The sequence below is a fragment of the Panthera uncia genome (genome assembly GCF_023721935.1).
Source record: "Panthera uncia isolate 11264 chromosome E2 unlocalized genomic scaffold, Puncia_PCG_1.0 HiC_scaffold_19, whole genome shotgun sequence".
Lineage (NCBI taxonomy): Eukaryota > Metazoa > Chordata > Mammalia > Carnivora > Felidae > Panthera > Panthera uncia.
Genome location: NW_026057588.1, coordinates 3,588,746 through 3,611,270, shown reverse-complemented (window position 1 = coordinate 3,611,270; position 22,525 = coordinate 3,588,746). Strand labels below are relative to the sequence as shown.

Here is a 22,525-nt window from a genome sequence, read left to right as displayed (position 1 = left end):
CCCGCTCCCCGGCTCCGCCCCGCTCCCCGGCTCCGCCCCGCTCCCCGCCCCCGCCCCGCTCCCCGGCTCCGCCCCGCTCCCCGGCCCCGCCCCGCTCCCCGGCCCCGCCCACCGCTCAACCTCACACCTCCCATCTTAGGCGCATGCGCCCACTGCCTTCCCTCGGCGCATGACGTCACCACGCAAGGGGCGGGCGGCGAGCCAGAGGTATTACCATGGCGACCGCGGCCCGCTCTGCGATGCCCGCTGTGAGGGCAGAGCCCCCTGCAACCGACCCCAAGGCTCGCGAACGGGTCGGCACTGTGGTAGGACCTGGCAAGCTGGGCCAGGGAAAGGAGGCGGGGACTCCTGCGTCGGAGACCTTTCTCACTCCCAGGCACCTCCTGTTTCTCTGCCCCTTTGAGTCTACGACACCCAGAAGTTTCTGGGCCTCGCGTTCCTAGGCCGTCAGTCTGATGGTTGCCCTGGAGACAGCCAGACGCCGGAAGCTTGACGCATAAGGCGGGGCCAGGCTGGAAGGAGGATTCCGACTGGCAGAGATGCCACACCGCAGGCTTTGAACGACAGGTCGGGGGCGCACATGCGCGTTGAGTTGGCCGCGCGCATTCGCGGTCCGTGGTGTCCAGGAGTCCGCGAGCCTCGGTTGCCTGGGCAGTGTCGCAGGTCGCGCTGGTGGAGGGACGCCGAGTCTGCGCAGGCGGGGCGCTCCGGACCTCGATCACGAGTCCAGAAGTGCCGGCTCCAAAGAAGTGCCTCCGGAGGTGAGTGCGACCCCCGGTTACCCCCGGGTTTCCGAATGCAATGCCCAAGCTCCTAGTAACAGCCCCCACCCACCGACATGTGACGTCATAGCTCCCATCGAGGGGAAGAGGGCAAATTTGAAGGTGTCGTAGATTCTGAGTCGCCCACTTGTACCCTCACCCCCCACCCCCTCTGCGACGGGGAGTTTGGGTTGGGACCCTTTCGTCCTCTGTAGGCCTCAGTTTCCCCTTTTGTGAAATGATCTTTGGAGTTACTCTGCCCCTTACTAGCTCTGAGACCCCGGGCAAGGTGCACACACTCTGTGCCTCCGTTTCCCCCAAATTGAGGGGGATGATAGAATTTGACTCTCTAATGGAACCTTAGGACAGTGCCCCGCACACCGTAACCTCTCAAGTGTTAGTGTCTGATTGTCATCGTCGTCATCTTCGGTTTGGGGATTTGGACAAGTCCCTCGCCTACTCTGGAGTCTCGGTGTGTTGATTTGAGAAATGGGCGTAGTGGGTTTTGTGAACGTTAATCTTGCTTCTCAGCACACAGCCAATGACTGTCTAACCGGTGGGATGCTACGGGGTTTGGTGGTAGGACCCTGTAATTCCAGAAATCTGCCCTTGTCACGTCCACTGCTGCACGACCCTGGTGAGTTCTCGTCCTTGAGGAGCTCTGAGTTTCCTCAAGTGGAAAATTATGGGGACGGACTTCTAATTCTCACTCTGGTCCAAGCACTGGCCCTAACTTTGCTTGGGCAAGCTGTCCTGTCCATCTTCGCGTCATCTGTAAAATAACCAGGGGGAGCTCAGTTGACTTGGAGGTCACTTTGAATTACAGTCAGAAGGTCTGGTGTCCCTCTCCTCACCCCACCTTACCCTCCCTTTGTATCCAACATCTTATTCTTAGTCTCAGATATGCCTTCATTGCCTTTTTTTGAATGTTTATTTATTTTTTTATAACTTTTATTTTTTTTTAATATATGAAATTTATTGTCAAATTGGTTTCCATACAACACCCAGTGCTCATCCCAAAAGGTGCCCTCCTCAATACCCATCACCCACCCTCCCCTCCCTCCCACCCCCATCAGCCCTCAGTTTGTTCTCAGTTTTTAACAGTCTCTTATGCTTTGGCTCTCTCACTCTAACCTCTTTTTTTTTTTTTTTTCCCTTCCCCTCCCCCATGGGTTTCTGTTAAGTTTCTCAGGATCCACATAAGAGTGAAACCATATGGTATCTGTCTTTCTCTGTATGGCTTATTTCACTTAGCATCACACTCTCCAGTTCCATCCACGTTGCTACAAAGGGCCAGATTTCATTCTTTCTCATTGCCACGTAGTATTCCATTGTGTATATAAACCACAATTTCTTTATCCATTCATCAGTTGATGGACATTTAGGCTCTTTCCATAATTTGGCTATTGTTGAGAGTGCTGCTATAAACATTGGGGTACAAGTGCCCCTATGCATCAGTACTCCTGTATCCCTTGGGTAAATTCCTAGCAGTGCTACTGCTGGGTCATAGCGTAGGTCTATTTTTAATTTTTTGAGGAACCTCCACACTGTTTTCCAGAGTGGCTGCACCATAATGTTTATTTATTTTTGAGAGAGAGACAGAGACAGAGCGTGATTGGGGGAGGGTCAGAGAGAGGGAAACACAGAATCTGAAGCAGGCTCCAGGCTTTGAGCTGTCAGCACAGAGCCTGTCGTGGGGCTTGAACTCACGAACCATGAGATCACGACCTGAGCTGACGTCAGATGCTTAACCGACTGAGCCACCCAGGCGCCCCTAATGTTTATCTATTCTTGAGAAAGACACACAGAGTGTGAGTGGGTCTGGGACAGTGACAGAGGGAGACACAGAATCCAAAGCAGGCTCCAGGCTCTGAGCCGTCAGCACAGAGCCCGACACCAGGATCGAACCCACATACCTCCAGATCATTACCTGAGACGAAGTCTGATGCTCAACCGACTGAACCAACCAGACGCTCCAGTTTTGTTTTTTTTTTAATTGTCTAGCAAAATTGGGCTAAGTCATGTTTCCCTTGCCCTGTCTCTGAAATCAGGGTTTAACTAGGTCAGTGCCCCTCATGACCTCTGGAGGCCCAAATCCTGTGGTCAGGAAGTTATTTTTTCATTTCTCTTTCAGGCTTTCTCAGTGAAGAGGTAAGTTTATCTGTAGCAGCTTAACGCTTACCAATCCCTTTTATCAGGTTATATCTGTTTTCATTGTATTTACTGTTAAGACTATCTTTATGGCAGGTGGTACTGGTTTTCCATTTGGGGCAGTATATGAAGTTTCATCTTAAAAATGAACTTAGGGGGCGCCTGGGTGGCTCGGTCGGTTGGGCGTCCGACTTCAGCTCAGGTCATGATCTCACGGTCCGTGGGTTCGAGCCCCGCGTCGGGCTTTGTGCTGACTGCTCAGAGCCTGGAGCCTGTTTCGGATTCTGTGTCTCCCTCTCTCTGTGACCCTCCCCCGTTCATGCTCTGTCTCTCTCTGTCTCAAAAATAAATAAACGTTAAAAAAAAATTAAAAAAAAATGAACTTAGTACACAGGGACACCTAGGTGGCTCAGTGGGTTAAGCATCCAGCTTTAGCTCAGGTCATGATCTTGTGGTTTGTGAGTTCACACTTGATCTTAGCCAAAAGGCCGAGAAGCGATTGTGGTTTGTGAGTTCAAGTCCCGTGTCTGGCTCTGTGCTGACATCTCAGAGCCTGGAGCCTGCTTCGGATTTTGTGTCTCCCTCTCTCTCTTCCCCTCCCCCTCTCTCCTCTGTCTCTCTCTCTCAAAAAAAAAAAAAAGTTAAAAAGATTTTTAAAAAGATTTTAAAAACAGTACAGGGTGACTGGCTGGCTCAGTTGGTGGAGCGTGTGACTCTTGTTCTTGGGGTTGTGAGTTTGAGCCCCATGTTGGGTGTAGAGAGCACTTAAAAATAAAATCTTCAGGGCGCCTGGGTGGCTCAGTCGGTTAAGCATCCGACTTCGGCTCAGGTCATGATCTCACGGTTCGTGAGTTTGAGCCCCGCGTTGGGCTCTGTGCTGACAGCTCAGAGCCTGGAGCCTGCTTCACATTCTGTGTCTCCCTCTCTCTCTGCCCCTTCCCTGCTCATGCTGTGTCTCTGTCTCAAAAATAAATAAACATGAAAAAAAAAATTTTTTTTTTAATAAAAAAAAATCTTCAAAAAACCCACAACTTTGTACATTCATTGGTTCTCAGTCTTGGTTTTACATCAGAGCCATTTGGGAGCTGTTAAAGAACATAATATTGTGCGGGGCGTCTGGGTGGCTCAGTTGGTTATGTGTCCAACTTCAGTTTAGGTCATGATCTCACAGTTCATGAGTTCGAGCCCCGCATCAGGCTCCATGCTGGCAGTGCAGGGCCTGTTTGTGATTCTGTCTCTCCCTCTCTCTGTCTCTCCTGCACATGCACACTGTGTATGTGTCTCTCTCTCTCTCTCTGTCTCAAAATAATAAATAAATTTTAAAAAATAATACTGTGCTCAGATCCACCTCTGGAGATGAGTTCAAATTGTGGTGGTTGTGACCCAGTGCATTGTGTTTTAAAACTCCTCAGAAGATTCTAACGTATTAGGTTGGAGAAACACTGACCAGGTCATCTATAAAGGTCTGTTGTGCTCTGTCATTAATGTTTTCATTCCTAAGTCCTAAAGAGGTCTTTGCCTACTTTGCCTTCCTTCATTCAGTGACTAACCCCTTCATCTAAATAATTGTGAAGGTGTTCCTTGCAAGGCTCCCCAAAAGGTGCCAGTTTGGCATGTGGACTATTTTGAGTTGAAGGCAGTCAAGATCCTGCAGGCTCAGGAGAAACTTACCCCTCCCTTAACTGCCTAGAAGAATCTAAATTGGGGGTCTTTCCAGAATAAGCGTTATTACCAGAGATAAATATTACCTGAGTGACCCATCTGTATGGCAGGGCAAACATCTACTTACCAAACATCTGTTCTCATTGCCCTGCTCCCCTTTGAAGCCCCAGCCCCCGATCCCACTCCTTAGCTCAGGATGGCATGGGTACCTCATCTTACCTTTCTGTCTTGAAACCTCTCTCTTTTATGTATGTGGGGATCCCGTGTGTTCAAAGTTAAATTTGTTTTTCTCCTATTAATCTATCTCATGTCAGTTTAATTCTTAGACCAGCCAGAAAAGCCTTTGAAGGGTAAAGGAAATTTTGTCTTCCCCAACATATTTTTTATAATAAAACTGTAACTGTAAGTATGGTGCTTTCCTGAGTTCTGGGAGCCCACTAGCCCCATACGAGTGGGACCCTCTGAATTTGTAGCCAACTTGTGCAGAAGCCAGGAGCCCTGATGTGGGGCCGTGTTGTGCCTTCAACCTATGACCCCCAACCCCAAATAGTCTAATTCCCTCTAATGCTATTATGATTTATCCCCACCCCCTATTAGGTCTGATCTAGAATTAGGCTGGTAGTGTTCCAACTACAGCACTCCTGTGGAGGGTGGGCTGGGGAAGGTATTGAAAGAGCCTGTTGTTACCCGCCCCTCCCCCCCCCTCACTTAGGCAAGAAGTCATTTGATAATGGTTGGGCTGCCTTTTTTTTTTTTTTTTTTTTTGAGAGAGGATGCAAGCAGGGGAGGGGCAGAGAGAGGGGACAGGGGATCTGAAGCAGGCTGTTCGCCGACAGCAGAGAGCCCTAAGTGTGGCTTGAACTCACAGACCACCAGATCATTACCTGAGCCAAAGTCAGATGCTCAACCAACAGAGCTACTCATGTACCCCAGTAATAGCTGGGCTGCTTAAAAAAACAAACTGACCAGTGATCTGGACCATGCTCCTGCTTTATTAATGCTGATGTGAGCTGCCATTTGGAGTGTTTCTCATAGACCAAACAAAATACTGAGACCTGGACCTCACTTCACTCCCAGGCGGAACCTCCCCTGTAGGTTCTTTGGCTGGTCTAATAACTAAATTGATATAAGACAGATTAACAGGAGGAAAACAAAAGTTTAATAACATACACACCTCCTGTGCACACGGGAGAGACCCAGGGAAACAGTAACTGCGAAATGGTAGAAGCCATTGCCTTCAATACCATCTTCAACTGAAGAAAAAAGATTTTCCTGGGCGTTAGTTACGGGAGGGCACCAGGGAAAGCGCAGTAAGCAAGAGTGGCTTGTAGTGCAGACTGAAGTCCAGCCTTTCCCATTGGTCCAGGGTTTCCTAGAGATTAAAAAGCGGTAGCCTCGGGGCGCCTGGGTGGCTCAGTCGGTTAAGCGGCCGACTTCAGCTCAGGTCACGATCTCGCGGTCCGTGAGTTCGAGCCCCGTGTCAGGCTCTGGGCTGATGGCTCAGAGCCTGGAGCCTGCTTCCGATTCTGTGCCTCCCTCTCTCTCTGCCCCTCCCCCGTTCATGCTCTGTCTCTCTCTGTCTCAAAAATAAAGGTTAAAAAAAAATTAAAAAAAAAGGGGGTAGCCTCTACTCTGTTTTTAGAGCTTGTCTTGTGTCTGCCGTGTCAAGGAGGCACATCTTGAAGTGGCGTCGTTTACCCCCTTCTGTGCTGTCTTTCCCCTTCTGCCGCTTGATCTGATGCATCCTGTTGTGAGTCTACACAGTGCTTGCCGACCTGCCTCAGGATCTTGGCTCTGTAGCTACCTGGCTACTGAGGTGATGGCGAGCAGTCCTCCTGTTCAGGATGGTGGGTTATGTCACCTCCCGGGATTATCACAGAGTAAACAGGCTAATAACTACAGCTCTTAAAAACAGTGCCCGCCACACGAGTCCAATAACCGTTGGTGGTGGTTTCAGTTGTTTTTCTTCTGATAGTAAATGTGAAGTGGCTGGCGCCTAATTGCTTACCAAGATGACACATAGTATCTGTTTAATACAATTCATATTGCTAATAGTAGCTGCCATGTACTGAATATTCACTATGTGCTAAAGTGGGTAAAGCACTTACGTTACTGCACCTTCGCCGTAGCCCCAAGAATGTAGTTTAGTCTCGACAATCCCCGTTTCATCAAGAAAATCCAGCCCAGAGCGGGCTGTCCCACTTGGGCAGGGCCACAAAACAAGTGTATAGCCTGCTCGTCCGCTGAATGTCTGAACCTCCCGTGAGCCTTGCTGTTTTCTACCTCCGATGTTACAGTGATTACATAGCGATATACATGTGTGATTTATAATAACAAATAATTTATTTGGTCTTCATCCCCATTTCTGGCACAGATCTCCTAAAACCTTGGAATTTCCTTGGAATTGAGTGATGAAGGTGCCTTGAACATGTTCATGAGGTGACTTTCTGAAAGCACGTAGGGATGGGACTGGTTGCCAAGAGAACTGACCAAGTCCTGGAGGGTTGGAACTTCCAGCCCCCACCCCCCTGATCTCTGGGCGGGGAGAGGAGTTGGTGGTTGGATCAAACACCAATGGCCGGTGATTTAATTGATCATGCCTATGTAATGGAGCCGCCCTAAAACCCCAAAAGCATGGGGTTCTGAAAGCTTTCAGGTTGGTGAACATGTGGAGATGTGGGAGAGACCCAGACACCCTTTCTCCGTACCTGGTCCTGAGCATCCCTTACATCTGGCTGTTCTCAAGTTCTGTGCTTTTATCATAAACCACTAATCTAGTGAGTAAAATGTTTCTCTGGATTCTGTGAACTGCTCTAGCAAATTAATTGAACCTGAGGAGGGCGTCGTGGGAACCTCTGATTGACAGCCGGTTGGCCAGAAGCACAGGAGACAACCTGGATTGGTGTATGAAGGTTGGGGGGCCAGTCTTGTAGGACTGAGTCCTTCACTGTGGGATGTCACGCTATTTCTGGTAAGGTGTTAGAATTGGGTCGAATTGGGGGCGCCTGGGCGGCTCAATTGGTTGGGCGTCTGACTTCGGCTCAGGTCATGATCTCGTGGTCTGAGTTTGAGCCCCGCATCGGGCTCTATGCTGACAGCTCAGAGCCTGGAGCCTGTTTCAAATTCTATGTCTCTCTCTCTCTCTCTCTCTCTCTCGGCCCCTCCCTTGCTCACGCGTTGTGTCTCTCTCCCTCTCTCTCAAAAATAGATAAACATTAAAAGGAATTTTTTAAAAAAGAGTTGAAATTGTAGGACCCCCAGCTGGTGTCAGAGAACTGCTTATGGTGGCAAGTGGGGAAAAAACCCAAAAGGCATTACAATTGGTGTTAATTGGAACATGTAACCCCATTCTAGATTCCTGGGGCCCCATTCCCCCAAGAAAGATCCCTTCTTTCTTTTGACTCTAACAAGACCTTGACAGAATAGCCAAGGGTCTGCACAGCACCCTTATAACATTTCCTTTACCTCACGCAGTTTGGAATCACGTGGGGGGCTCCATCCCAGACACTGGGCTTCATTTGGCCCCAGGTGGTGCTGCTCCAATTTTTTTAAAGAAATCGTATTTGTGTGACTAGATGGAGGTGTTAGCTAACAGTGGTGTTAACCATTTTGCAGTATAATTGTATCCAGTCAACACACTGTGCACCTTAAACTTACACAGTATCATGTGTCAGTGATAATCAAGCTGGAAAGAAGAAAGAGTTCCTCAGGTGCTCAGTCCAGATTGGGAACCACAGGGGTAGAGATTCTTCTACCCCAAGAAGAATTTCCTCGTTCGTTCCTTCACCTCAGAGTCCTTTGGGGTGAGGTGGTGTGGGCAGAGGTTGGGCAGACAAACGAATGGGCAGCCGTGAGTGTGAAAAGCTCTGAGATGAGGAAAAGTATAGGATCCTGAGGGACCACAAGCTAATAAATGCTTCCTCCACCTAAGCTGGGAGAGGGGAGGCAGAGTGGGGGTTACCCCAGGGAGGATTTCTGGGAGGAAGTGCAGTGCAATCTAAAGGAAGGGAGAGATTGGATGAAAGTGGGCATAAAGGGGATACATCACTCTGCCCGTGTTCCATTAACACCGGCTGTGAGGGAGGCTAAGAAGGGTAGCCTTGACTCAGGGTGGCTGTGGCTGTGGACCAGCTCAATGTCAGGGTTCCTTCACTGTTGGGAGCAACCAGCAGAACTGACGGTCAGATGCATCTGGTAATAATAACCAAGCAACTGTGGTAATAATATAGCAACTAAGTGCCATTTGCCAAGCACACACTGTGCAGCAGAAGTTAGGCTGAACGCTTGACACCCAGTATGGCCTTGAACCCTTCTGGCCACCCAGAGAGATGCTTTGTCCGGTCTTATAAATGGGGCCTCTCTCTGAGCCTCATTCCCCCCCCCCCGCCACCATATAGGAGGCACAACTCCCTATGTACACTTGTGAGGATTTCAGGAAGTCACATCTGATGCTCCCAGCACACAGTAGGAGCTCAGCAGATGGTAGTTGCTTTTCCTAAAGCTATCGAGTGCCATCTAGTGGTTGAGCAGCACACAGCCATGGTGCCACCTGGTGGCCACATCCCGCAATTGCTCAGCCGGGCTGAGGGGTGTTGCTTGCACGCAGGCGTTCTCAAACTCGGCTCCCCGTGCGGGGCAGGCAAATGCTGCAAGCGAGGGGTGCTGGCAGGGTGTGAGACATAGAGAGCGATGGGGATAGTTGTGGACGGAATCCATCCCACATCTCCAGCAGAGTGCTGCTATGTGGGGATGCAGACTTACCTAGAATTCCCCTAAACTGTGATTTTTTTTTCACCCCAAGGAACGCCAATTCATGTGGAAAGCGTCTCTATTTTTAGAGATGGGCACTGATAGAAATTGTTTTGCAAACACTGTGTTGGCCAGACACATCCGGAGTCTGACTATAGCCCATTACCCATCATTTTTGTGACATCTAGTTATATGGTCATGTATGACTTTTAAAATAAATCTTAACCTCACCCCCATTTTTGGTGATTGTGGTGGTTAATTTTATGTGTCAACTTGACTGGATCATGGGCTGCTCAGATACTTGGTTAAAGATGATTTCTGAGGGGCTCTTGACTGGCTCAGCACTGGAGTATGTGACTCTTGGTCTCGGGGTTGTGACTTCAAGCCCCACGTTGGGTGGAGATTACTTAAAAATAAACTCTGGAAAAAAAAAAAAAGGTGATTTCTGTGCGTCTGTGAGGGTGTTTGCGGAAGATGTTAGCATTTGAATCAGTAGACTGAGTAAAGCCAAAGACCCTGCCTTCGTGGTTGCCATTACCCAATCCACTGTGGGCCTGAATAAAACAAAAAAGGCTGAGGAAGGGGCAAATTCTGTCTCAGGCTGACCCCTTGGTGTGGAATTTACAACACTGGCTTTCATGGGTCTCCAGCGAGCAGATGGCAAGCTGTGGGTCTTCTCAGACCCCATAAACACATGAGCCGATTGGTCCTAAGAAGCACTGTGTGTTGTATGTAAGCAATGAATCATGGGAATCTACTCCCAAAACCAAGAGCACACTGTATGTTAGCCAATTTGACAATAAATTATATTTTAATTTTTTTTTTAACGTTTATTTATTTTTGAGACAGAGAGAGACACAGCATGAACGGGGGAGGGGCAGAGAGAGAGGGAAACACAGAATCGGAAGCAGGCTCCAGGCTCTGAGCCATCAGCCTAGAGCCCGACGCGGGGCTTGAACTCACGGACCGCGAGATCGTGACCTGAGCTGAAGTCGGACGCTTAACCGACTAAGCCACCCAGGCGCCCCTAAATTATATTTTAAAAAAAGAAAAAAAAGAAATCTCTTTATATATATCCTATTGGTCTGTTTCTCCAGAGAATCTTAAGTTGTAGTGGTTATTTATTAATTGCCTGTTATGTGCCCCATGCTTTACCTGCATTATTGTCGTATAATTTTCCCTGCAACTTAAAGGATAGTGATTATTAGCTCAACTTTAAAATCATCAATTTATAATAGGAACCTTTATTTAGCTCTGAGCACATGTTAGAGATTTTGCTAAGTGCAATATATTGATGAGTTCATTGAGTTTCTATACCAAGTCCTTAAGGTGGATTCTGTTGTTATCCACATTTTGCAAAGGAGGAGACAGGCACAGAGAAGTTGAATGCCCCCCTCCCTATTTTTATAGGTGGTGTTTTGACTTTTTTTTAAATTTTATTTTATGTTTGAACATGTAAAATGTCCACATGGTTCAAAAGTCACAATTTTTTTTATTTTTTTAAGTAATCCTTCCACCCAACGTGGGCCTCTAACTCACAACCCCGAGATCTAGGGTCACGTGCTCCACTGAGTCAGCCAAGCACCCCAGTTGACACTCATTTATACCTTCCTAATTTTACTTAAGAATTCATTCTGGAAATATTCTTTAACAGGTGCCAAGTTTATCAAATCCTTTCTGTGTGTGTGTGTGTGTGTGTGTGTGTGTGTGTGTGTGTGTATGTGTGTGTCTACATCCTGGTCAACAGTGATTACAGACTTGTAGTTTTTGGCATTGTCATGAGGAGTACTCCATGGTGGTTTAAATTTATTTTTGATTTCTAATCAAACTTAGCAGCTTTTTACTAATCATTGATGATTCAGGTTTTGCTTCTGTAAATTGCCTGTCTGTATTTCATTTTTTCATTTTTCATTTTCATTTCTTTTTTTTTTCAAATAAGTCATTTGTTTTTTTATTGATTTTGGGGGGTATTTTGTATAATCAGGTTACAATTTCTCTGCAACAAACAGGCTATGTATGATGGGGTCATCCATCCATCCAATCCATCCAATCCATCCATCCCAAGTTAACATATACTCTAATAATGATTTTGGGAATAGAATTTAGTGATTCATCACTTACATATGACACCCAGTGCTCATCCCAACAAGTGCACTCCTTAATGCCCCTCACCCTTTTAGCCCTTCCCTGCACCCAATACCCTGCCAGCAACCCTCACTTTGCTCTCTTTATTTAAGAGTCTCTTATAGTTTGTCTCCCTCTCTGTTTTTATATTATATTTGCTTCCCTTCCCTTGTGTTCATCTGTTTTGTATCTTAACGTCCTCGTATGAGTGAAGTCATATGATATTTGTCTTTCTCTGACTAATTTCGCTTAGCATAATACCCTCTAGTTCCAACCATGTAGTTGAAAATGGCAGGATTTCATTCTTTTTGATCGCCGAGCAGTATTCCATTATATATATACATATATACACACATATATACATACATATCACAGCTTCTTTATCCACTCATTAGTCAATGGATATTTGGGCTCTTTCCATACTTTGGCTATTGTCAGTAGTGCTGCTATAAACATTAGGGTGCATGTGCCCCTTCGAATCAGCACTCTTGTATCCCTTGGGTAAATACCTAGTAGTGCAATTGCTGGGTCATAGGGTAGTTCTAGTATTAATTTTTTAAGGAACCTTCATTCCAGAGTGGCTGTACCAGCTTGCATTCCCACCAGCAATGCAAAAGAGATCCTCTTTGTCCGCATCCTCGCCAACATCTGTTTTGCCTGAGTTGTTAATGTTAGCCATTCTGACAGGTGTGAGGTGGTATCTCATTGTGGTTTTGATTTGCATTTCCCTCATGATGAGTGATGGTGAGCATTTTTTCATGTGTCTGTTAGCCATTTGGATGTCTTCTTTGGAAAAGTGTCTATTCATGTCTTTTGCCGATTTCTTCACTGGATTATTTGTTTTTTGGGTGTTGAGTTTGATAAGTTCTTTATAGATTTTGAATATTGACTCTTTATCTGAAATGTCGTTTGCAAATATCTTCTCCCATTCTGTCGGTTGCCTTTTAGTTTTGCTGATTGTTTCCTTCGCTGTGCAGAAGCTTTTTATTTTAATGAGGTCCCAGTAGTTCATTTTTGCTTTTGTTTCCCTTGCCTCCGGAGACATGTCAAGTAATAAGTTGTTGCGGCCGAGGTCAAAGAGGTTGTTGCTTGTTTTCTCCTTTAGAATTTTGATGGCTTCCTGTTTTACATTTAGGTCTTTCATCCATTTTGAGCTTATTTTTGTGTATGGTGTAAGAAAGTGGTCCAGGTTAATTTTTTCTGTGTGTCGCTGTCCAGTTTTCCCAGCACCACTTGCTGAAGAGACTGTCTTTATTCCATTGGATATTCTTTCCTGCTTTGTCAAAGATTAGTTGGTCATACGTTTATGGATCCATTTCTGGGTTCTCTATTCTGTTCCATTGATCTAAGTATCTGTTTTTGTGCCAGTGCCGTACTATCTTGATGATTACAGCTTTGTAATGCAGCTTGAAGTCTGGAATTTTGATGCCTCCAGCTTTCGTTTTCTTTTTCAGGATTGCTTTGGCTATTCGGGGTCTTTTCTGGTTCCATACAAATTTTAGGAGTGTTTGTTCTAGCTCTGTGAAGAATTATGGTGTTATTTTGATAAGGATCGCATTGAATATGTAGATTGCTTTGGGTAGTATCGACATTTTAACAATATTTGTTCTTCCAATCCACGAGCATGGAATATTTTTCCATTTTTTGGTGTTCTCTTCAATTTCTTTCATAAGCTTTCTATAGTTTTCAGTGTATAGATTTTTCACCTCTTTGGTTAAGTTTATTCCTTGGTATTTATGGTTTTTAACGCAATTGCAAATGGGATTGATTCCTTGATTTCTCTTTCTGTTTCTTCATTATTGGTGTATAGAAATGCAACCGATTTCTTTACATTGATTTTATATCCTGCAACTTTGCTGAATTCATAGATCAGTTCTAGCACGTTTTTTTGGTGGTCTTTTGGGTTTTCCACATAGAGTACCATGTCATCGGTGAAGAATGAAAGTTTGACCTCCATCTGGACGATTTGGATGCCTTTTATTTCTTTGTGTTGTCTGAGAGCTGAGGCTAGGGCTTCCAACATTACGTTGAATAACAGAGGTGAGAGTGAGAGTGGACATCCTTGTCATGTTCCTGACCTTAGGGGGAAAGCTCTCAGTTTTTCCCCATTGAGGATGATATTAGCGGTAGGTCTTTCATATGTGGCCTTTATGATCTTGAAGTATGATCCTTCTATCCGTACTTTCTTGAGGGTTTTTATCAAGAAAGGATGCTGTGTTTTGTCAAATGCTTTCTCTGCATCTATTGAGAGGATCATGTGGTTCTTATCCTTTCTTTTATTAATGTGATGTAACACATTGAGTGATTTGTGGATATTGAACCAGTCCTGCATTCTAGGAATAAATCCTACTGATTGTGATGAATAATTCTCTTAATATATTGTTGGATCTAGTTTGCTATTATCTTGTTGAGAATTTTTACATCCATGTTCATCAGGGAAATTGTTCTGTAGTTCTCCTTTTTAGTGGGGTCTTTGTCTGGTTTTGTAATAAAGGTAATGTTGGCTTCATAGAATGAGTTTGGAAGTTTTCCATTTCTATTTTTTGGAACAGCTTCAAAAGAATAGGTGTTAACTCTTCTTTAAATGTTTGGTAGAATTCCCCTGGAAAGGCATCCAGCCCTGGACTCTTGTTTGTTGAGAGATTTTTGATTACTGATTCAACTTCCTTACTAGTTATGGATCTGTTCAAATGTTATATTTCTTCGTGTTTCAGTTTTGGTAGTTTATATGTTTCTAGGAATTTGTCCATTTCTTCCAGATTGCCCAATTTGTTGGCATATAATTGCTCATAATATTCTCATATTATTGTTTGTATTTTTGCGGTATTGGTTGTAATCTCTCCTTTTTCATTTTTGATTTTATTTATTTGGGTCCTTTTTCTTTTTGATCAATCTGGCTAGGGGTTTATCAGTTTTGTTCATTCTTTCAAAGAACTAGCTCCTGGCTTCATTGATCTGTTCTTGTTTTTTGATTTCGGTATCATTGATTTCTGCTCTAATCTTTATTATTTCTTTCTTTTTTCCTACTGGTCTGGGCTTTGTTTGTTCTTTTTCCGGCTCTTTTAGGTGTTAAGTTAGGCTGTGTATTTGAGACCTTTTTTCCTTCTTTAGGAAGGCCTGAAGCATTATACTTCCCTCTTATGACCACCTTCATTGTGTCCCAGAAGTTTTGTTCTGTCGTGTTTTCATTTTCATTGGTTTCCATGTACTTTTTAATTTTTTTTTTAACGTTTATTTATTTTTGAGACAGAGAGAGACAGAGCATGAACGGGGGAGGGTCAGAGAGAGGGAGACACAGAATCTGAAACAGGCTCCAGGCTCTGAGCTGTCAGCACAGAGCCCGACGCGGGGCTCGAACTCACGGACCGCGAGATCATGACCTGAGCTGAAGTCGGCCGCTCAACCGACTGAGCCACCCAGGCGCCCCAATCCATGTACTTTTTAATTTCCTCTTTAATTTCTTGGTTAACCCATTCATTCTTTAGTAGGATGTTCTTTAATCTCCAAGTATTCATGGTCTTTCCAGTTTTTTTCTTGTGGTTGATTTCGAGTTTCATAGCATTGTGGTCTGAAAATGTGCATGATATGATCTTGATACTTTTGTACTTGTTGAGAGCTTATTTGTGACCTACTATCTGATCTCTTCTGGAGAATGTTCCATGTGCACTTGAGAAGAATGTGTATTCTGCTGCTTTAGGATGAAATGTTCTGAATATATCTGTTCAGTCCATCTGGTCCAGTGTGTCATTCAAAGCCATTGTTTCCTTGTTGATTTTCTGCCTAGATGATATGTCCATTGTTGTAAGTGGGGTGTTGAAGTCCTCTACTATTGTATTATTATCAGTGAGTTTCTTTATGTTTGTGGTTAATTGATTTATATATTTGGGTCCTATCACATTGGGGGCATAAATATTTATAATTCTTAGATCTTCTTGGTGGATAGACCCCTTAATTACAATATAATCCCCTTATTCATCTCTTGTTACAGTCTTTGTTTTAAAATCTAGTTTGTCTGATATAAGTATGGCTACTCCAGCTTTCTTTTGATGACCATTAGAATAATAGATAGTTCTCCATACCATTACTTTCAATCTGCCGGTTTCTTTAGGTCTAAAATGAGTGTCTTATAAGCAGCATATAGATGGGTCTTGTTTTCAAAATGGGTCATTGTGATACCTATGACTTTTGATTGGAGTGTTTATTCCATTCACGTTTAGAGTGAGTACTGAAAGGTATGAATTTAGTGCCATTGTGTTGCCTGTTGAGTTGGTGTTTCTGGCAGTGTTCTCTGGTCCTTTCTAGTCTTTGTTGCTTTGTTTTTTGTTTTGTTTTGTTTTGTCTTTTCTCCACTCAAGGGTTCCCCTTAGAATTTATTGCAGAGCTGGTTTAGTGGTCATGAACTCCCTTTAGTTTTTGTCTGGGAAACTCTTTATCCCTCCTTCTATCCTGAATGACAGCCTTGCTGGATAAAGGATTCTTAGCTGCACTTTTTCCAATTCAACACATTGAATATATCCTGCCATTCCTTTCTGGCCTGCCAGTTTTCTGTGGATAGGTCTGCTATGAACCTTGATCTGCTTCCCTTAGAGGTTAAGGACTTTTCTCCTGTGCAGCTTTCATTTTTTCCTTGTCTGTGTATTTTGTGAATTTGACTATAATATGCCTTGGTGATGGTTGGTTTTGTGGAATCTAATGGGAGTTCTCTGTGCTTCTTGAATTTTGATGTCTCTGTCCTTCCCCAGATTAGGAAAGTTTTCTGCTATAATTTGCTCACATAAACTTTCTGCCCCCTTTTCTCTCTTTTTGTCTTCTGGAACTTCTATAATTTGGATGTTATTCCTTTCTAATAAGTGACTGAGTTCTCTAAGTCTTGTATTGTGATCTTTTGCCTTTGTTTCCCTCTTTTTTCTGCTTCATTATTTTCCATAATTTTATCTCCTAAATCACTGATTTTATGCTCTACTTCATCCATCCTTGCTGTCGTGATTGCATCTTGGTTATAGCATTTTGAATTTCGTCCTGACTAGATTTTATTTATTTTCTCTCCGCAGAAAGGGATTCTATGCTTTTTCAACCCCAGTTAGTATTGTTATTATCATGGTTTTAAATTCTAGTTCAGACATCTTGCTCATATCTGTGTTGATTAAGTCCCTGGCTGTCATTTCTTCCTGTTCTTTCTTTGGGGTGAATTCCTTCATATTGTCATTTTGTTAATTATTTTTTTACATTTTATTTATTTTGAGAGAGAGAGAGACAGAACACAAGTGGAGGCAGGACAGAGAGAGAGGGAGACACAGAATCCAAAGTAGGCTCCAGACTCTGAGCTGTCAGCACAGAGCCCAATGCGGGGGCTCAAACCCACAGACTGAGATCATGACCTGAGCTGAAGTCGGATGCCCAGCCAACTGAGCCACCAAGGTGTCCCTTGTCATTTTGAAGAAAGAAAAAAATATTAATAAAATAAATTTAAAAAATTAAAAACAAAACAAAAAATTGAATAAAGGAAGCTAGATCTTAGGTGTGTTTTGAAAGAAGCTTATTGAAAGAAGCTCAATATGATAGAGGAAAAAGGGAAAGAGAAGAAAAAAAGTTAAGTAAATTTTTAAAATTAAAAAAATTTATATAATAAAATAGAATAAAATGAAGTAAAATGAAATAGAATAAAAAATTTGAAAAATAAAAAATAATGTAAGAAAAACAAAAACAAAAATAAAAATTTATCTTTCTGTATCCAAGAATGAGGAAGAAAAAAAGGGGGGAAAAAGAAAAAAAAAAAAAAGGAAAAAAATAATTTAAGCAAAAACAAGCAAAGAAAACGAATAAACGAGCCAGCAAACAGAATGAAACTTGAATGACGTTACATCCAGTTTCCCCTAGGACTGAAACTATGAAGGGTTCTGTAGTCCATACTCTAAGTGGGTGGAGTGACTTTGGTGGTCTTCCAGGGGATGTGCTTGGAGGGCGCAGTTGGGTGGGGGGTCGGGGGGTGGGGGTTGGTGTAATGGCCCCATTTTCCACTAGGTGGCGCTGCTTGGCTTACTGGGGTGGATCAATGTGATGCACATGCGGGCGGGGGGAGGGAGAGGTGGAAATGACTTCACCCAACTCCCTAAGTCTCCAGCACAGGAACTTGGTTCATTCACCACCCCATGATCAAGCTCCCTACCTTTGTCTCAGGCGTCCATTCACTTCCTGCCTCTACCCTGTCAGTGTCCAAGCTCTGCCTGTTAGGTGGCACCTCCCTCCAGAGTTTTATCTTAGATGGGGTTGTGTTTGAAAACCCCCGCAGACCCCTGTGGCTTGGACGCGTGCTAGCCCTCTGGGGGAGGGTCTTACAGATCAATGGCCAGGTGCCAGCTTGCCCCAGAAAATGTTCATGCAATCACATAGCAGCAGAGGTTCAGAGATTAAGTCAAATCATAACACACAGCTGGCACCAGTTGTCACTGCACTCTGGTGTGTTTGTCCCAATACCAACAAATGCGGCTGCTCTCCAGGGTCTTCTGGGACCTTTGCCTGTGATGAGGCCAGGCTGTATGGCTTCTACCAAATGCACTACAAGTAGGGGAACCATTTCTCCCTGTGTGGCACACAGATCCCTCAGACCCCACTGCCTGCTCCTGGCGATTTGTCCTATTTCCTTGCCAGAGCACTGCCAGGCACTGAAATCTGGAACTTCAGACTCTGTGCTCCACTGTTTATAGAATGCTGGTGGCATCGAAACCCTCTCCTTTCTTCTCCTCAATGGTTTTGGGGAACAGATTTCTTGTTCAGTCCCCTCTGAATGTTTTCACTCTTTCTGTCTCTTTCTCTCCAGCTGCTTTCAGGGGAGTGCTTTTCTTGCACAATCCCCAATGCGCCACACTCTCCCCTTTCTCTTTCTCTGTCTTCTCTCTGCAAAAACAGTTTCCTACCCTCCACGGTTTTTCTTTCCCCCATTTCACCTCTCTGCACCGCGGATGGCCAAGTTCTGTGCCTCCGGTTATGCAGATTGTTGTGTTAATCCTAAGATCAGTTTCCTAGGTGTTCAAAATGGCTTGGTGCTGATCTAGCTGCATTTCAGGGACAAGACAAGCTCAGGGCCTCCATCCTGCTCCACCATCTTAACCCGATCCTGATGGGGTCCTTTTTTTTCTGGTTTCTTGGGCCTTTTCTTTAAAGACCAAAGGGTGTTCCTTTGGATGAGGGAGGATCACACAGCACTTGGGGACAAAGATACAGCCAAGTGGCCTGGCGCTGGAGGCCACGATGGAGGAGATCCCCACAGCCAGAGTGGCCTTGCACTGGGCGCCGTGGCGACTTGGGAGGAGGGCCACCCAGACACTGCTGGACACCAGCATACTGAAGGTGAGGAACTTGACTTCACCAAAGGTGTCAGGCAGGTTTCTTGCCCAGAAAGCAATAGCAGGGGTCCCAGGATCAAGAAGCCCAGGTAACAGGGCAGAAGGTGGACACAGTAGGAGGCATCATCAGAGCCCTCATTACACTGGATGGTGATGTGGCCAAGTGAAGACTGAGGGTCCTTGTCCAGGAAGGGGGGAGATATCCCCAGGCCGACCCCAAGAGGACCCCTTGGACGAGGAGCAGAGGAGTGAGCTGTGCAAGGACCCGCTCACCTCTGGACCCTGCTTGTTGACCCTGACTACAGTGATGGTCTTGACTGAGATGGGGGACAGGGCCACCATGAACCCAGCTGCAGATGTGGTCTGTCGGATGGATGAGGCAGGTGGCAGCAGTGGGGCAGCTGAGGAAGAGCAAGGGGCAGAGGAAGCAGAGCATGGGGGAGACAGGAGGGCATTGCTGAGGGTCCGCTTGCTGGCTTTGACCAGGGGGGTTTCAATGCCTCACAAACACCACCAAGGTCAGAACGGAGAGGGCAGTTAAGGACAATGTGAGACATGCTGGAGTCAGGCTGGGAAAGTCTCCGTTTTGGGAAGGCAGTGGTCCCCTTTCTTATTTGGATAATGACCCTCGGGCAGAGCCTGCACTGTTTGTGTCTCGAAGGAACAAACAGATTGTCGCTCTCTCCAAGACGGGGCATTGCGCATTTGATACGATGCCGATAGCCAGCCCTCTCACCCCCACCACCCAGGTTTGATGGTTTTTCTCTTTTGTAGACTGTTCTTTTTATTCTTTTGTAGAGAGAGAGAAAGAGAAAGCGCAAGCGGGAGCCTGCTTAAGATTCTCTCTCTGTCTAGGGGCGCCTGGGTGGCTCATTTCGTTAAGCTCAGGTCATGATCTCATGATCCGTGAGTTCGAGCCCCGTGTGGGGCTCTGAGCTGACTAGCTCAGAGCCTGGAGTCTGCTTCGGATTCTGTGTCTCCCCCCTCTCTGCCCCTACCCCACTCATGCTCTGTCTCTGTCTCTCAATAATAAATAAATGTTAAAAAAATTTTAAAAATAAATAAACATTAAATAATTTTTAAAAAGATTCTGTCTCCCTCTGCCCCTCCCCGACTTGCACGCATGCTGCCCCCCTCTCTCAAATAACGCTTTTTAATATTTTATTTTTATGGATTATTCTTTTTTAAATTTATAATAAAATTGACATTTCTTTGCGTCAAGAAGGATGCAGGGTACAACAGTTAGGAAGGAGTGAAAGAAAACATGGATACCAGGGAGAGCATGTAATAAAACCTCTTGAATGCTTGGACACCAATGTAATAGATCCCCTAGATTTCCCAGTACCCTTTGTCTTTTCTCTTTTGTTCAAAGGGTGTCATTTGCAGCAGGACATGCTGTGGTGGTTAAATATCTCATCTCTGAGTTAAAATTCAAATCCCACTAATAACCCTTCTGAGAAAGCTGCTCAATTGGAACGTGCTTCCGTTTCTATGACAACCACCCACACCACTGTGCCTTCGTCCCACCTTTTACCATGCTGGATGGACATACTTTAAAATCAACAATGTATCTCCATTCTTGGTTGGCTTGCCCCATTTATCTGGCACTGAACACAGCTAGGTTAAATAGGAAGAGAGAATATCCTTCCGTAGCATTTGTTGAAATACGTTATGTCACTGAGTAATTCAGAAGGCCAGACAGTTGTTTCTGGTGTCTACTTGTACATCTTTCTTTTTAAAAGCTGTGTTTAAATCCAACCCGAAGCATGGAAACACCATAGGTACAGACCTCTATCTTTTTTTTTATTTTTAATTTTTTAATTTTTTATTTTTTTAATGTTTATTTTTGAGAGAGACAGAGAGACAGAGACAAGTGGGGGAGGGGAAGAGAGAGAGGGAGACACAGAATCCGAAGCAGGCTCCAAGCTCTGAGCTGTCAGCACAGAGCCCCATGCGGGGCTTGAACCCATGAACTGTGAGATCATGACCTGAGCTGAAGTCGGATGCTTAACCGACTGAGCCACCCAGGCGCCCCTTTATTTTTTCATTTTTATTTTCAACATTTTTTTAACTTTATTTTTGAGAGAGAGAGAGCGCGCGAGCACATGTGCACAAGCAGGGGAGAGGCAGAGAGAGAGGGACAGAAGATCCAAAGCAGACTCTGCACTGAGAGCAGCAAGCCCCATGCGGGGCCCGAACTCATGAACTGCGAGATCATGACCTAAGCCAAAGTTGGACCCTCAACCAGCTGAGCCACCCAGGCGCCCCAGACAGACCTCTGTCTGACAGCCACACATAAAAGAATGGAAAGTCCAATAAGGCTTTCTTCTGAGAATACTCCGTGCACTTTTTCTATTCTCCTCTCCTGGCTGGTACAGGGGGGTGGGACTCACGGCTTCTGAAATCCCCAGGCAAGAATGAAGGCACAATTCCTCGCTACCACAGATTCCTCAAAATGAGAATTTCTTAGAAAAATTCCAGGAGAATCAGAGTTCCTTCTTAAGTGGATGCTACTATTGTGGTTGTTTTTGTTGTGGTAGCGATGTATAAATAATGTCTCTGAGACAAGATTTGACTGTCATCCGAGAATCTGAAAGGTTGGTTTGGTACATGATGACCACAGGGTATGAGACCTTAATACAATTTCTTTTTTTTTTTTTTTAATTTTTTTTTAACGTTTATTTATTTTTGAGATAGAGAGAGACAGAGCATGAATGGGGGAGGGTCAGAGAGAGAGGAAGACACAGAATCTGAAACAGGCTCCAGGCTCTGCGCTGTCAGCACAGAGTCCGACGCGGGTCTCGAACTCACGGACCGCGAGATCATGACCTGAGCCGAAGTCGGATGCTTAACCGACTGAGCCACCCAGGCGCCCCAACAATTTCTGATGTTTTACTACGTGATAAGAAAACTGCCAATGATAACAGGAAATTGAAGAAGAGCAGAAGGATGAAGAAGAGGAAGAGGGTAAGAGTCAAGACAATAATACCACGTTAGGACTTAGTCTGTTTTCACTCTTCACATCTATTCTTCAGCCCTTCCCCCAACTTACAAGGAGAAGACTATGGTTTTCTTTATTTTGTAGTTTAGGATAAGGAGGCTCAAAAAGAATTTGACTTTGTATAAATAAGTAAGTCCATGATGCTTGTAATAGGGATGTAATTAAGCATAATGATGGGGGTTTCAGGACTACTCACCTGAGGAATTTTGTAAAGCCCCAGATGTTTTGCCATGGGACTAGAAAGAGCTGAACTTGTTGTTCCAACCACTGCAGCCAGAGGGGGGCTGCCCCAACACCTGTAGTTAGGAGTGCAGCCCTTGTAACCTGAGTGCAGATTCACTACCTTTTGAAGGGCCAGGGACACCTGGAGTCCCAAAGGGAGACACCCAGGGTGAGGTTGGGAAGCAGATTGGCATCTCTGTTGATCTCCTCAATGGCCAGCGCAAAGCATCCAGCCCCTTCAAAGGTTGTCTCCAAAAATCTGAACAGGAACATCAAGAACTAGTCAGGAATCCATTAGAATAATAAATTCAGTATAGTTGCAGGATACAAAATCAATATACAAAAATCAGTTATTTCTATACGCTAATACTGAACTATCAAAAAGAGAAGTTAAGAAAACCATCCTATTTACAATAGCATCAAAAAGAATAATATATCTAGGAATAAATTTCACCAAGGAGATGAAAGGTCTGTATGCTGAAAACTATAAGACACTGATATAAGACATTGAA

At 44.8% G+C, this 22,525-nt stretch overlaps 1 protein-coding gene across 3 annotated transcripts in view; it reads left to right on the top strand.

The window, feature by feature from the left end:
- Window positions 1-223: 223 nt before the first annotated feature.
- The window catches only part of ZNF667 (zinc finger protein 667), an 81,811-nt gene continuing 59,509 nt past the window's right edge, over window positions 224-22,525 (top strand). The window contains exon 1 of one of the 3 annotated variants that reach the window (XM_049621849.1): window positions 224-761. In XM_049621849.1, coding sequence (XP_049477806.1) covers window positions 581-761 — 181 coding nt within the window. In that variant the 5' untranslated portion in view covers window positions 224-580. The remainder of the gene's footprint in view (window positions 762-22,525) is intronic. The other 2 variants (XR_007455756.1, XM_049621847.1) reach the window with 2 other exon arrangements.